Consider the following 14,367-nt stretch of genomic DNA (forward strand, 5'->3'; position numbering starts at 1 on the left):
AAAAAATGTACAAACTGATCTATCAACAGCGTGCTAAAAGGATTTGGCCTTTAAAACGTGCTAAATAGCGTCTCTTATCCATTTAGTACTTTTTCTGCAATGAATATTCAATATAGGGCGTTTACACGCAAAAGTGCGTCTTGTGGGAGGATAACATGTAAATATATTAATTTAGCACTCGCAAAGTGATTTATCAAACCTGAAAGCAATTTTGCTAATGGTATCTGACTCTATATTTAACACGTTTCAAAAGAAGGTGCAAATGGTCTGTATGCGTAATTGCGCACACATGGCAGCGGTTATTGTCGCAAGAAGGAGAAATCGAAATGAAGCAAGGAGACGCAGAGAACGCATTTTTTCACTCCGTGTGAATATTTTTGCAATGAAGGAAGAAAGGATCATCAAAACATATCGTTTATCCAGCATTGCCATTTTGGAGCTGTTGGGGGAACTCCAATAGTCTATTATTTTCTTCTTTTAATAGACTATCTCAAACAACTTGAAACAACTTGAAAAAGACAAGGTAATTAACAGCACAGCCTATTTCAGATTATATCCAGGGGAGGAAATTCCATGCTTATATGGACTTCCAAAAATTCACAAAGAAGGGGCACCACTCAGGCCCATCGTCAGCAGCATTAACTCAGTAACATACAACATTGCTAAACAGCTTACTAATATCTTAGCTCCCTTGATGGGGAACACACCACATCACATAGAAAACTCCAAAGACTTTGCCAACAAAGCCAAACATTTAAGGATGGCTCCAGGAGAAACCCTGGTATCGTTTGATGTTACTTCACTTTTCACATGCATACCTATAACAGAGGCAGTGGAAACAGTCAGGACACGTCTTGAACAAGATAGTGATTTAAACAACAGGACTAATTTCACTCCGGACCTGATCTGCACACTACTGGGCATTTGTCTTTCCACAACCTATTTCAAATTCAGAGGTAATTTTTACAGACAGAAGCATGGCTGCGCAATGGGATCTCCAGTATCACCAATTGTAGCCAACCTTTACATGGAAGAAATGGAAAAGAGAGCTTTAGACACTTTCAATGGAATACCACCAAGCCACTGGTTTAGATACGTGGATGACACTTTCGTCAAAATCCAGCTAGAGGAAGTGGAAGCTTTCACCAAACACATCAACTCTGTTGACCGTAACATCAAATTCACCAGAGAGGATGCCAAGGACAACAAACTACCCTTTCTGGACTGTCTGGTGAGCATGGAAGGGGATGGAAGCCTAAACATTGAAGTGTATAGGAAACCTACTCACACAGACCAGTATCTTCTTTTTGACTCACACCACCCACTGGAACACAAACTCTCAGTCATCAGGACCTTACAACACCGGGCAGAACATGTCCCTACTAAAACAGATGGGAAGCAAAAAGAACAGAAACACATCAAAGATGCTCTCCGAAACTGTGGATATCCAAACTGGGCTTTTATCAAATCAGCAAGGAAATCCAAAAGACACGCAACAGAAGACAGCGATGGGAAAATTAAACGCAAAAACATCACAATCCCTTATGTTGCTGGAGTGTCTGAAAAGCTCAAGAGGATTTTCTCCAAACACAAGATCCCAGTACATTTCAAGCCAAACCAAACCCTTAAACAGAGGCTAGTGCATCCTAAAGATAAAACCCCCAGACCGAATATGAGCGGAGTGGTATATGCTGTTCAGTGCAGCGAGGAATGCTCTGATCTTTATATTGGCGAAACAAAACAACCTCTCCACAGACGCATGGCCCAACACAGAAGAGCGGCCGCCTCTGGACAAGACTCCGCAGTACACCTACACCTTGTGGACAAAGGACATTCTTTTGAGGACCAGAATGTCCATATTCTGGATAAAGAAAATAGGTGGTTTGAGAGGGGCGTGAAGGAAGCCATCTATGTTAAGAGAGAAAAACCAACTTTAAACAGAGGTGGTGGACTCAGATTCCAGCTTCCAAAAACATACAATTCAATCATAGACATGATCCCTTCCAGATATCACCAAACCCGCCACCCCATCACAGAGGAACAAGGGGCCTACCCGCCCCAGCCGGTGAACAATACCTCCTTAACGACCAACCCTTAACAATCATAGACAGGTTTCAGGTATTACAGGAGACAATCCCCCCCCTTAATGGCAATCCCCCTTTTAACGACCGACCCCTAGAATCATAGACAGGTTCAGATATTACAGGCTAACGATGGAACTAACGACCCATTCATCGGTTACCATTGCTTGTTTCCAAGCGATACAAGGCGTTGTCTATATAAGACTCAAACTCACTGCGGATCCAGACATTTGAATTGAGAAAGCTTCCTGGAGAGGTGGCGAAACGTCTTCAAATCTTGAAAACCAAGTCCAGTGGATATTTTTTGAATTTTTACGGAATGACTTTGACCTGGATGACTGAGAACCTTCATCAGCATAAATGGATAAGAGGCGCTATTTAGCACGTTTTAAAGACCAAATCCTTTTAGCAAGCTGTTGATAGATCAGTTTGTACATTTTTTAGCGTGCGCAGTGAAATAGCTCACGTTTTTATACACGCAAACCTTTGATAGATCCGGCCCAATGTAAAGAAAGAAAACATAAAATACATTTACATCAGAAACAGTGCCACAATCTAAAATTCTAATTTGATCAAAAAAACTAATCAGACTATCAAATTAGTAGCAAAAGTAACAACAATTAGATATAAAGCAAGCTTCCCAATGCTTTTGCAAAAGGATCTCTGAATAAATAAATGAAAAGGAAAATGTCTTAGGATTTTGGAAACTATATGACAAGTAGGGAGTTTATACAAAACAAAGGGCTTACATAAATCGTATTATACTCCTGTGGGATCACACAAAATAAAACTGACAAAAAAAATGAGTGATGGAGATATGAACTGGAACAAGGCACCTTTTTACATTATTTATGGGATTGCAAAATCATTAATCTGTTTTGAGCTAGAGTAGTATAGTAGATAAGAAAATAATCCCTCTGACTCCAGCTGTATGTTTGATGGGGGGCAGATCCCAACACTGAAGGTGCTTAAAAGAATGCTTTTTGTTATAATGATTTGTCTACTTTCTGCTTCCTTGATTATTTTGAAACACTGGAGACAAATCAGATCTGAATTTGAAAGAGAGGACAGATGCTCTGGTGGAGACAGCATTATATAAATCTATTTTGCACAGATTCAAGGACTGTAAGGGAGAGGAGGATGGTCAGACCCCATGGGACCTTCTCTGGGCCAGCATTGGATAGTATTTCTTACAGCAAAACAGATTTCCTATGGATCATAGGATCTTTGACTATTGCGGACTAAATTTCCATTTATCCTCCTTATCTCAGTTTTTGACTCCTATGGCTTTTTTAATATTGTACAACAAATTCTGATGATTATTTCAAATAGCCTGTACCAAAAGAAAAATATATATATATTTTTTTATTTCTTTAAATAACATTCTTAAATGAAAACCTAATGAAAATGACAAATTATAAATATAAAGTTTTGTTAATATAGCTTTTGTTTCCAAATGTAATAATTGACAAAAAAAAAAATTGTGAAAGCAAAAGTTTTTCCACGAGATGAATTTGAGCAACAAATTAGGGCTTTTGATTTTCTTCAAAATGAGACTGTTTATAATTAAACAATGAAACTCGTTACTGATTATGTTCAACGATGAAGAAAAGCATTTATTTTAAAGATAAAGTAAAACCAACGCAAGTTCCTGTAAAATCTAATCGGCAAGGAATGACAGACATCAGCAGACATTGGTTTCAACATAGTGTGAAATCCAGTTAATACCCAGATTAAATAATCTGTAAATGTGTTCAATAACAGAGGAAAAAAATACAAACAATCCTGTGTTTTTTTAATGCAGCAACAATCCCGATTATAGTAGAGTAGATGATGATTTAACACACCTCAAGGTGAAATGTGACACGACAGCAATATCTGCTTCACATTGTGTGGACATATTGCCCAACAGCAGTGCACCAGTAACCCAAGGATGAACTTTGAATTTTAATCCCGATTACTGGTTGACCCGCTTATCAAGACAGCAGCAAAATCAAGGCCTTATTTAAAAGGGATGTGGCAGATAGATTCAGTCATGCTTGGCCAGAATCTCAGCATGTATGGTACAGATGCAATGCTCTCAACGAAAAGAGGCTTCAATTAGATTATTTTAGGTTGTCAAAAAGTGATATATCCAGTTATCTCTTTATCCTGACTCTTCTCTGTTTCTCAGGACTTTAAAAACTCTTGATCATTCACCTTTGTCCTCTGATTCTAACCTGCCAAAAAAAATCCCTGATTCAATAAGTCTTTATCAGCTTGAAGGAAAGGAAAACAAAGGAGTTCTCCGAAACGTCTACACGGCCTTCCCAAACGGGAAGCCAAACAGGACTTCCACATGTCAGTCAATTATGTAGAGCAACTCATTTGATAAGAAATTTTCTTAGTTTTTAACAGAGACATGATGCCTTGGAAACTATTAATGTCTCTATGTCGCATTTTTCACTCTAGAATATTACAACTGCCCCTCATGTTGATTATTTATAGGTTACATAACCAAAAAACTTTCTTCCACAAGTTTGCAGAGTGATGACTTGTTGAAAACAAGGTTTCTTATGGCTTTCTTTCAACAGTAACTTCCTTCTCATCCCTCTTCCTTCATGCAAAAATTTGTTTAGAGCACAATCTTAGTTGTCGTGTTAAACGATTTTACCACCTGAGCCATAGGTTTCTGGAAGTCCAGAAAAGTAACAATTCCACGATACTGGAAATCCAAAAACCTATGGCTTCTCTAGCCTGTTAGTTTAGGCAGTTGACCTTGTCTCTGTACTTTATCTTTAGATGAAGGTTTAAACAGTCCCCCATGAGGGGTTAGATGTTATTACTATAACATCTATCAATGTTTTTACATGACCTGTAACAATTTCCAACAATCTCCCTTATCTATCCGATGTCTCTCTTCGTCTTTATGGTGCTATAAGTTCCCTAATTTTCTCTAACAAACTTCTAAAGAATTCAAAATCTGAAGGCAACTGATGAAACTGGATTTTAGATTTTATCACTGCAAAAAAGTCTGAGAACCATTTTCCTGTCGTTTCACAAACCTATGGGGCCCTCTGTTGGTCTATCACATAAAATCCTTCAATAAAGTACCCTTAATTGTGAGGTTGTTCTGCAACAAAATGAGAAAAGTACAAATTTAGCAAAATATCGAATAATGCAGAATAATTCAGATGCATAATACTAGTTCACAAAAGCGTATCAACATATGTTTATACAAGATATTTTATTGTGAATAGAATTGTTGAAAATTGAAGAAAAGTAGAAAAGTGATGACCCACTGTGTTTAGAGACCAAGATGATTACACACAAAATAGCTCTAACTCATTTAGAAACGTATGTATTTCAAAATCAGCAAGTAACTCAGATCCAATTCAAAACAAGAAAACAAATGTAGATGAAGTAGGAAGAAAATCAGAATCAGAATCAGAATCAGAATCAGAATCGGGTTTATTGCCATTGTTAGTGAAGAGGTTCACAACTAGGAAATTTCTGTGGTACAGTCGTGCAACATGAAACATATATGAAATAGTAAATAAAATTATAAAAATCTCTAAAAACACTAGGGTATAAGGCATGCAAAAAATATACTAATATATACACTTAAGATAAAAATATGGATAAATATAAAAAGTAAAATGTACAAGATAGTGCAAATAGAGCAGTGTGCAATACAGCAGTGTGAATGGCATGGGCAGGTTATGGAGTCTGACATATAGTGTTCATGAGTCTTATGGCAGAGGGGAACCTCTGAGGTTCCCCTCTGCCATTTCTTATATTTCCTTAAATACTGAGGAAATATAAGAAATTTTCTAATCAACTTGTGGAGTTTACCTCCTAATTCAGGACAACAAAATGAGATTGATACTAAATCAGGTAAATCTGTTGGTCAGTAAAACTCCAGTAGAGTTGCACCTACATGGGGTTAATAATGGTTACCCTACATCTAAAATTCCGCTTACTCTATTTTAACACAATAGCACAGCTTAGTGGACACTTTGTGAATTGCAATTATTGCGCTTGAATTATCGTGCACTGTGACACATTATTAAACGGTCAAATTCAAAACTGGCAGTATAAATATGATGCATTAAACAGAAACGTTCAAAAAATAAAAAGCTGCAAAATTAAAAAAATATATATGATTAAAAAAATTTAACAGTTGTAAGAAAATCTACACATTCACACTAAAGTTTACATAAAACAAAAAATAAATAACACCATTATATTAAATGTAACTATATTGTGGCCAAATAGTGATAACTAAAATAAAAAAAATTTAATTTGTCAAATGGTGTAGCTATCCATTAATCCTTAGTTATCACCCGATCAATTAGATAAGCATGTTATTTATGTATCACACATCTAACCTATAGTAAGGGCAAAGAAATCATAAATAGCAGGTATACTGAGGGTATGGTCAAAAACATTTTTTAAATTTCCTTCAGCTGTTTTTTTTTATCGTATTTATTTATGCCTGCCCGTATTTATTTATTATTATGTTGTTTTGTTTTGTTTGTTTGTTTTTGTTTTTTCCTTATAATATGACTCGTGAGTTTAAATTGATCAATTGGCACAATTACCTGAGAATGAATATATGAAAAAAAAATTGTGTTTATATATAGTGCCGCAAATTGTGGTATTTTTTTTTTTTCATTTTGTGAACTCTTTATCTATCTAAACCAGTAATGTGGAAATGTTAGTTTATTAGTTTTTCGTACTTTTTGGGGTTGAGCTCTACGCTATAAATTGTGCGCATTTTTTTACGTTAGCTACGCTGCTTGATCGGATTCAGACGTAGTTGTCATGGTTGTCAGGCGCATGCTCAGATATGTTTCTTTCTCTAAGGGGACGGTTAGTCCAAGATATCTAAGCTGGTGAGTAAACGTAGAAAGTTTATTTTACACTTTTAGCAGATGATTTAACACAGACTTCCAGCGAACTGTTAAAAAATATATTATAGTTTTTTTTTCTGCCAAATTTATTCCGTAGAAATAGTTTGGCAGTGAGGAAGTGCTACACATGCTAAGCTACGGTAGAGCTAATGCTGTTATTCAGGTCTCCACTTCGAGCTTTCTAAACAAACGAAGCTGTTTTCCAAGGCTTGAAAATAAAGTTTAATTTTAGTCTAGAGAAAGGGAAAGATAATATTACATCAAAGTCATATTTTGTTGTTTTTGCTACTTTCTACGTAAGAGCTTCTGTGAATACCTGCTACAGAAATCTCGTGAAGAGTCAATAAAAACAGTTTGAATGAATAAACTGCACCGCTGAGCACCATGGAGTTTCTCCCCGTTCTTGACCCGCTAGAAAAACCTAAAGATGGAGTCTGGTGCGTATAATTATAACGATCATTTGTGCTATTAATGTTAATGATGAGGCATTGTTTATTTTATTTTATTTTATTGCTGTCGACAGGTATTCATTGATGCCAGGTGGAAGCACTCCAGGTGTTAGTGTGGGTCATACCTGCATGTTTGTTCCCTCTGAAGATGGAGGAAGAGGAAGAATCGTAATCGTCGGTGGAGCTAACCCCAGTGGCAGTTTCTCTGAGTCATATGTTATAAATCTTGGTACAAATATTCACAGAAACTTTTTAAGATGTACTTCTTACATATCAAGCATAACCACATGATCACATTACAGTTTCTACTATTTCTACATGTCAGATTTTTCTGCAAATTCCATTTTTGTTTCTCTTTACCAGATAATCATGAGTGGGTCATACCGGATTGGAAAGGTTTAGATGCCCGATATGAACACTGCAGTTTTGTGTCTGAAGGTTGTCCACAGTGTCTGTGGGTGTTTGGAGGGGCACAGCAGACAGGGAATCGTAGATCTATCCAGAAAATACTGCTGTCTGGTAATATCCTCTTCAAATTCCCTTTTTATCAGCAGGAGTTTCTAATTTCAGAATAAAAATGCTGTTTTATTTTGTTTTTCCAGACAAGGAGGCTCAATGGAAGAAGGAAGAAGCAAAAGGGGAACCTCCATATGCAAGGACGTACCACACCAATACTGCTTGTATAGGAGACAGACTGTATGTGTTTTCTGGTGGAGAGGCAGGCGCTGCACCCGTCTCAGACACCAAACTTCATGTGTTTGACACAGGTTAGCGTGCAATGAGCCTGTTCTTCAAGATCATTGATCATCATAAATTCATCATCATAACATCAATTTAAATGAGAGATGGGTAAAATCAGTATTACACCCATGTATTAGTGTTACAAAGATGCAAATATGCTACAGGTACACCCAAAAATGATGGCCGTTAAGGTAAACAAAAAATTGTTTTGCAGTATTTCAGAATTTAGCAAAATAAAAGGTAAAACTCAACTATCTACATCAAATGCAAAATAAACTATCTTTCCCCCTTTTTTAAGTTTGAACCAGAAACAAAATAGTCATGAGGAAGGTATGCTATTTGTTGTTTAATTTGCTTGCACTGTCAATAACTGGCAACTAACAACAATGATACATCTGTACCAATATTTGTACTTTCATTTTTTTGTTTTCTTACACAAATACAATTATTTTAGAGAAAAAATCAGAGTATTTTTAGCCTGCAAGGACATAATAAAACAACAGATCATAACCCCAGATTGCAACATGGAAGTAAATTAGAAGAGGTTTAGCAAACATGATAGCTTAAGAGGTTGATGTGAGACAAACACTATACAAATGTTATAGGAAGAGAGAAAATAAAAGAGGTCCTAAGTCCAATAACATTGTCTTTCTGAGCAATTTATGGAGTTTAAGGAATCAAGTGTCAATAGACGTTTGTATTTTGGCACTTTTTCCTAGGATGCACAGGGTGAAAATTATATCAGCAATTCTGATTCAACCATTTGGACATTTATCAATATTTTTAAAGTGGATCTGATCTTATAAATACTAGTGCTATACAAAAGAAGGTTTTAAACAAGCATTTCTCTCCTAACGTAGAGTTCAACCGTGTCTCTAAGGCAAATATAATGCCACTTTATTTCTTTCAGTGATCCTCTACCAGCACCCAGTCATTACAAAAGAGAGAAACCAGTATGCTTATAAATATTACCATATTACAGAACAAATTAATCTTTTTTCTGTTCCCCTTGCCAGTTTTTCAAGTATTTATATATTCTTCTTTTTTTATGTGCAATTATTATTAAAGTTTGATAATTAGAGGATTAACCGTTTTAAGATCTGAAGAGAATAATTTAATTTGACTTCAGAACCAGTTGTACTTTAATGAGACAGTTGTGACTGATTTAAGTGTTCAAAAGCAAAAAGGACTCAGTTACTGTTGGGCTAACATCGTGCTATAAAATATGGAGATTAATGCTAATTCTGCTTGAATAAACCTGTGTTCCAGTTTCTTCAACTTGGTTTCAGCCAGAAACACAAGGTAGGCAACCTGCATCCAGACATGGACACATTATAGCTGCTGTTGGCTCAAAGATTTATATTCATGGAGGGATGGCTGGAGAGAGGTTCTTCAGTGATATGCATTGCCTGGACACAGGTAAGCCTCTTACCAAGGTAAAAACATATACTCTGGTATGATCAGTGGAAGTTCAGACTAATCTAAAATTGAAATCTTTATTTGAAGGCCTCATGAAGTGGGAAAAAGTGCAATCAAAAGGAGATATTCCCCCAGGAGTAGCAGCCCATTCAGCAGTGGTACAGGGAACCAATATCTACATATTTGGAGGGATGACTGCAGATGGTGCCATCAACTCTATGCACAGATTTAACACTGGTACACTTTGCTAGGTTCCCATCATCTTGAAATTAAATTTTCCTCCTGTGATGCATTTAATGTTCTATGTTTGCAGAGAAGAAGAGATGGACCCTGATGAAATTTGATGGAGATTTGCCACCAAACCGCCTGGACCATTCCATGTGTTTGTTGCCATGGCAGCCTCATAGGGAAGAGAATGCAGATGGGACCCAGAGCTACAGTTCAGACTTTGAAACCATTAATCTAGCATTTGTGTTTGGAGGAATGGACACCCAAGGTGTCCTCTTTAATGACTGTATTGTGACAGTTGTAAAATAAAATAGTTTTATACAGTGAAACAAGGTTCATTTTTAAATTAAGAAATGTAACTGGTTTGGTTTAAACGTTTTAGCATGTCTACAGGAAGTTCAACACTATTGTAGACAAATATTGATTCTAGCTTAAACTTCAGGATAAGACCCCAGTGTAACCTTATTGGTTAAACTGCTAGCTTTTAAGCTAAAGCTAAGTGTTCAGTTAGGGGGGGGAAAAAAAAACAAAAAAAACAACAAAGTCCTTAAAACAAGGTGCTGAAACCATATAGTCTTTAAAAATGTTTAATTTGAATAAATCTTTCACAACATAAAAATGAATGCATCATGAGAACAGTTAACAGTTTGTATCAAACATTTATTTCAGTGTCTTTCCAGAAGTACAATAAATAACTGAACACTGCCTGTGAACAACGCCTTTGATCCCACAGACACCCTATCATGTGTTTTATTCAATATCTTCCCACCCACCCAAATAAGCCCCTTTTCACAAAACCCCTTCAAGACTGCCTGAGAACAGCAGCAACAAGCCTCATCTGGGCTGACGAATCTCCGCCTTGCAGCGAAGGACATTTCTCACACTGAAGTTTTTTTTTCCCCCCTTCAAGTCTTTCAGAAAACTCAGCATGTTTGCTTGTTATCGTCACCCCATCCCTGCCACTCCTCTCTATTGAGTCCCATCAGTTCAAGTGTATGCCACCAAAAGGGAAGGGGGCAACTGAAGACTTCAAGCCTGCCTATAATTCATCTTTCTCCTGCTCCTCAGCACCCTCTGGTGGAGGTCCACCTGCACTACCGTAGAGCTTGCTGATGATTGGCTGAACAACTTCCTCCAGCTCCTTCTTTTTGGCCTGGAAATCTTCTAAGTCAGCATCTTGGTGGGACTCCATCCACTCAATCTTCTCCTCAACCGCCTTCTCAATGGCCTCCTTGTCATCATCTGACAGTTTGCCCCCAAGCTTCTCCTTGTCACCGATTTGGTTCTTCAGAGAGTAGGCGTAGCTCTCCAGCTCATTGCGGGCGTCGATCCTCTCCTTCAGCTTCTTGTCTTCATCGGCAAAGCGCTCGGCATCGTTCACCATTCGCTCAATATCTTCAGGCGTCAGGCGGTTCTGGTCGTTTGTGATGGTGATCTTGTTCTTGTTGCCCGTTCCCTTGTCTTCAGCAGTAACACGCAGAATGCCATTGACGTCAATTTCGAAGGTGACTTCAATTTGAGGAACTCCACGGGGGGCAGGGGGGATGCCAGTCAGGTCGAAGGTGCCCAGCAGGTGGTTGTCTTTTGTGAGAGGACGCTCACCTAAAAAATTAAAAATATATATATATATATATGATCAGGCTTTTGCAATATTTTATTTCACATACTTTAAAATTTCAAACAAGCATTTGGAGTGTCCAATTCTTACCTTCATAAACTTTAATTGTGACAGTTGGCTGGTTATCTGAAGCTGTAGAGAAGATCTGGGACTTCTTAGTTGGCACCACAGTGTTCCTGGGGATCAGCTTGGTCATGACTCCTCCAACAGTCTCAATACCAAGAGTCAGGGGGCAGACATCCAGAAGGACCACTTCTCCTGCAGGTAGATATTTAGCAAAGGATTAGAAAAAGCTCAATAGCATCAAATTTAGCAATTTCAGTGTAGTGAAGTAAGCTTACCAGTGTCCTCTTCTCCAGAAAGCACTCCAGCCTGGACAGCAGCTCCGTACGCCACGGCCTCATCAGGATTGATGCCCCTGGATGGCTCTTTACCGTTGAAGAACTCCTTCACCAGCTGCTGGATCTTAGGGATACGAGTTGAGCCTCCAACAAGGACAATCTCATCAATGTCAGACTTCTTCAGGTCTGAATCTTCAAGAACTTTTTGTACAGGCTTCATTGTAGCACGGAACAGGTCCTGGATTTTGGGGAAACAAAACAGTTAATTTTTTTCCCCTCAAAAAGCTGATTGCCACATTGTAAAGTAAAAAAAAAAAAAAAAAAAAAAAAAAAAAAAAAAAAAAAAAAAGCTGAACCTACCATATTCAGCTCTTCAAACTTGGCACGGGTCAGGGTTTCTGAGAAGTCTTCTCCCTCAAAGAAGGACTCGATCTCAATACGAGCCTGGTGCTGGGCAGACAGAGCCCTCTTTGCCTTCTCAACCTCACGACGGAGCTTCTGCACAGCGCGATTGTCTTTGCGCACATCCTTGCCAGTTTTCTTCTTGTACAGCTTGATGAAGTGCTCCATGACACGCTGGTCGAAGTCCTCACCTCCCAGATGGGTGTCTCCGTTGGTGGCTACCACTTCGAACACACCATTGTCAATGGTAAGAAGGGAAACGTCAAAGGTGCCGCCGCCCAGATCAAACACGAGGATATTCTTCTCTCCGTCCCTCTTATCCAGGCCATAAGCGATAGCAGCGGCAGTTCTAAATTTAAAGGGAAACAAATAACAGGTTAATTGAAAGGATAAATAAAAAGTGTTTCTGTAAACTTCTTGCCATATTAATACTTACGGCTCATTGATGATTCTCATGACATTCAAACCAGCAATGGTTCCAGCATCCTTAGTAGCCTGGCGCTGAGCATCATTAAAGTAGGCAGGAACAGTGACCACAGCATGTGTAACCTGAGCATGAAATAAACTGTTTAGTATGGTTCAGATGTACATTTGAGATTTAAATTCAAGAGGTCCTTGGGAAGGTTTCTTACCTTTTTGCCAAGATAAGCCTCAGCAGTCTCCTTCATCTTGGTCAGCACCATAGCGGAAATCTCCTCAGGGGCAAAAGTTTTGATCTGGCCACCACCAATGTCAACCTGGATGTGAGGCTTACTCTTCTTCTCAATAACCTAAAATAGAAAAGGAGCGTCAATAAAAGGCCTTTATGGAACAGAACCTAATCCAAACAATTCCTGATCATTACTGCAAGGACTAAAGAAATCCGTACCAACCTTGAATGGCAGGTATTTGATATCCTGCTGCACTGTGGAGTCGCCCCATGTGCGACCAATCAGCCTCTTGGCATCAAAGACAGTGTTCTCGGGGTTAGAGGTCAGCTGATTCTTTGCAGCATCACCAATCAGACGCTCGCCCTCGCTGGTGAAGGCCACATATGAAGGAGTAATGCGGTTACCCTGGTCATTGGCGATGATCTCCACACGTCCATTCTTGAAGACTCCAACACTGTAAACATAAATCAAGGTTACCCCAATCACTTATTTGGCAGTTCAAAAAAAATATTTCGGTATACTTTGAAATTAGTCATTTACCATGAGTAAGTTGTTCCCAGGTCAATTCCGATCACAGTCCCCACGCTGTCCTTCTTGTCCTCATCATCAGCATGCACAGCGCCGACCAGAAGCACTGCAAGCCACACGAGCTTCATCTTTCTTTCGCTTTTTCTTCACACAGATATGAAAGAAACCTGCAAAGACAAAACAACCTCTTTAAACTGTTTCCATCATGCATTGTGTCGACTTTCTATACCTTAACCCATCTATAGAATTGCTGTAATTTCCAACTCTCTAAAAACAGGAAACGCAGTCATTTTGAGAAAAAAACACATAGGAAAAAGATGTAATGAAATTGTTATATATTGGATAAATAATGCCCAAATTTTAAGCTAATTTGAACAGATATATGCTGCTCAATAGCAAACACAAAAGAACAAGATAGGATAAAATATTTAAAGGCAAACTGAAACCCCATTCCAATAAAAGACCAAAAAAAAAATTATTCCCAATTAGTGCCGTTTGAAACACGAAATATTAGTGTATATATCAGCGTATGTGTAATTTCCATGTACATACCGTTACTACAGCGCTGTCAGTAATATAAAGGCCTCGGTGGAGAAGAGAACCAGTCAACCTCTAGCTGAGTGAGCTGCGTATCTTCTGCTTTATCCTCGGTGTGTAGAATTATGCTGGGAGAAGTGTGCGGTCTCCATATATAAGCCGTTATTGCTTTCCTGTCGTGGAGCTCTGGGATTGGCTAAGCGACCGTTCGCTGGAAGGGGCTGATTGGCTACATCGAGCACGCTGTCCGACGCTGATTTGTACACATCGGTTTTAGGCAACGTCATCTGCACGTCCACCGCTGTGCCGACGCTGATTGGCTGACAGTCGGAAAGAAACCTCAAAGCAGTTGGTGCAACGACACGCCACTCTACAGCTCTGCAAAGAGGCATCTGATCTTTATGTTTCATACATTTTGAAGTTTCTTGCAGCATTGTCCTTGTTAACTATCCGTATTTATTAAATGATCCCACATAAA

At 38.4% G+C, this 14,367-nt stretch overlaps 2 protein-coding genes across 3 annotated transcripts; one reads left to right on the top strand and one right to left on the bottom strand.

The window, feature by feature from the left end:
• Positions 1 to 6,874: 6,874 nt before the first annotated feature.
• On the top strand, positions 6,875 to 10,142 carry rabepk (Rab9 effector protein with kelch motifs). 2 transcript variants are annotated; one of them, XM_038302140.1, is made up of 8 exons: positions 6,875 to 6,958; positions 7,278 to 7,413; positions 7,500 to 7,654; positions 7,789 to 7,944; positions 8,028 to 8,192; positions 9,436 to 9,585; positions 9,673 to 9,822; positions 9,899 to 10,142. In XM_038302140.1, exons 2-8 carry the CDS (start codon positions 7,361 to 7,363, stop codon positions 10,120 to 10,122), a joined length of 1,053 nt encoding a protein of 350 aa, XP_038158068.1. In that variant the 5' UTR covers positions 6,875 to 6,958; positions 7,278 to 7,360; the 3' UTR covers positions 10,123 to 10,142. The 2 variants fall into 2 exon arrangements, with proteins under 2 accessions (XP_038158068.1, XP_038158076.1); XM_038302148.1 differs by having other exon boundaries at positions 6,887 to 6,958; positions 7,302 to 7,413.
• A 244-nt stretch (positions 10,143 to 10,386) lies between these two features.
• On the bottom strand, positions 10,387 to 14,065 carry hspa5 (heat shock protein 5). The gene is made up of 9 exons (XM_038302155.1): positions 13,905 to 14,065; positions 13,365 to 13,519; positions 13,047 to 13,278; positions 12,807 to 12,944; positions 12,611 to 12,723; positions 12,133 to 12,523; positions 11,773 to 12,010; positions 11,522 to 11,689; positions 10,387 to 11,415 (listed from the first exon to the last, which is right to left on the bottom strand). Exons 2-9 carry the CDS (start codon positions 13,478 to 13,480, stop codon positions 10,853 to 10,855), a joined length of 1,959 nt encoding a protein of 652 aa, XP_038158083.1. The 5' UTR covers positions 13,481 to 13,519; positions 13,905 to 14,065; the 3' UTR covers positions 10,387 to 10,852.
• Positions 14,066 to 14,367: the final 302 nt, after the last annotated feature.

Source organism: Cyprinodon tularosa, unplaced genomic scaffold, assembly GCF_016077235.1.
Source record: "Cyprinodon tularosa strain WSP-4 unplaced genomic scaffold, ASM1607723v1 ctg113, whole genome shotgun sequence".
NCBI lineage: Eukaryota > Metazoa > Chordata > Actinopteri > Cyprinodontiformes > Cyprinodontidae > Cyprinodon > Cyprinodon tularosa.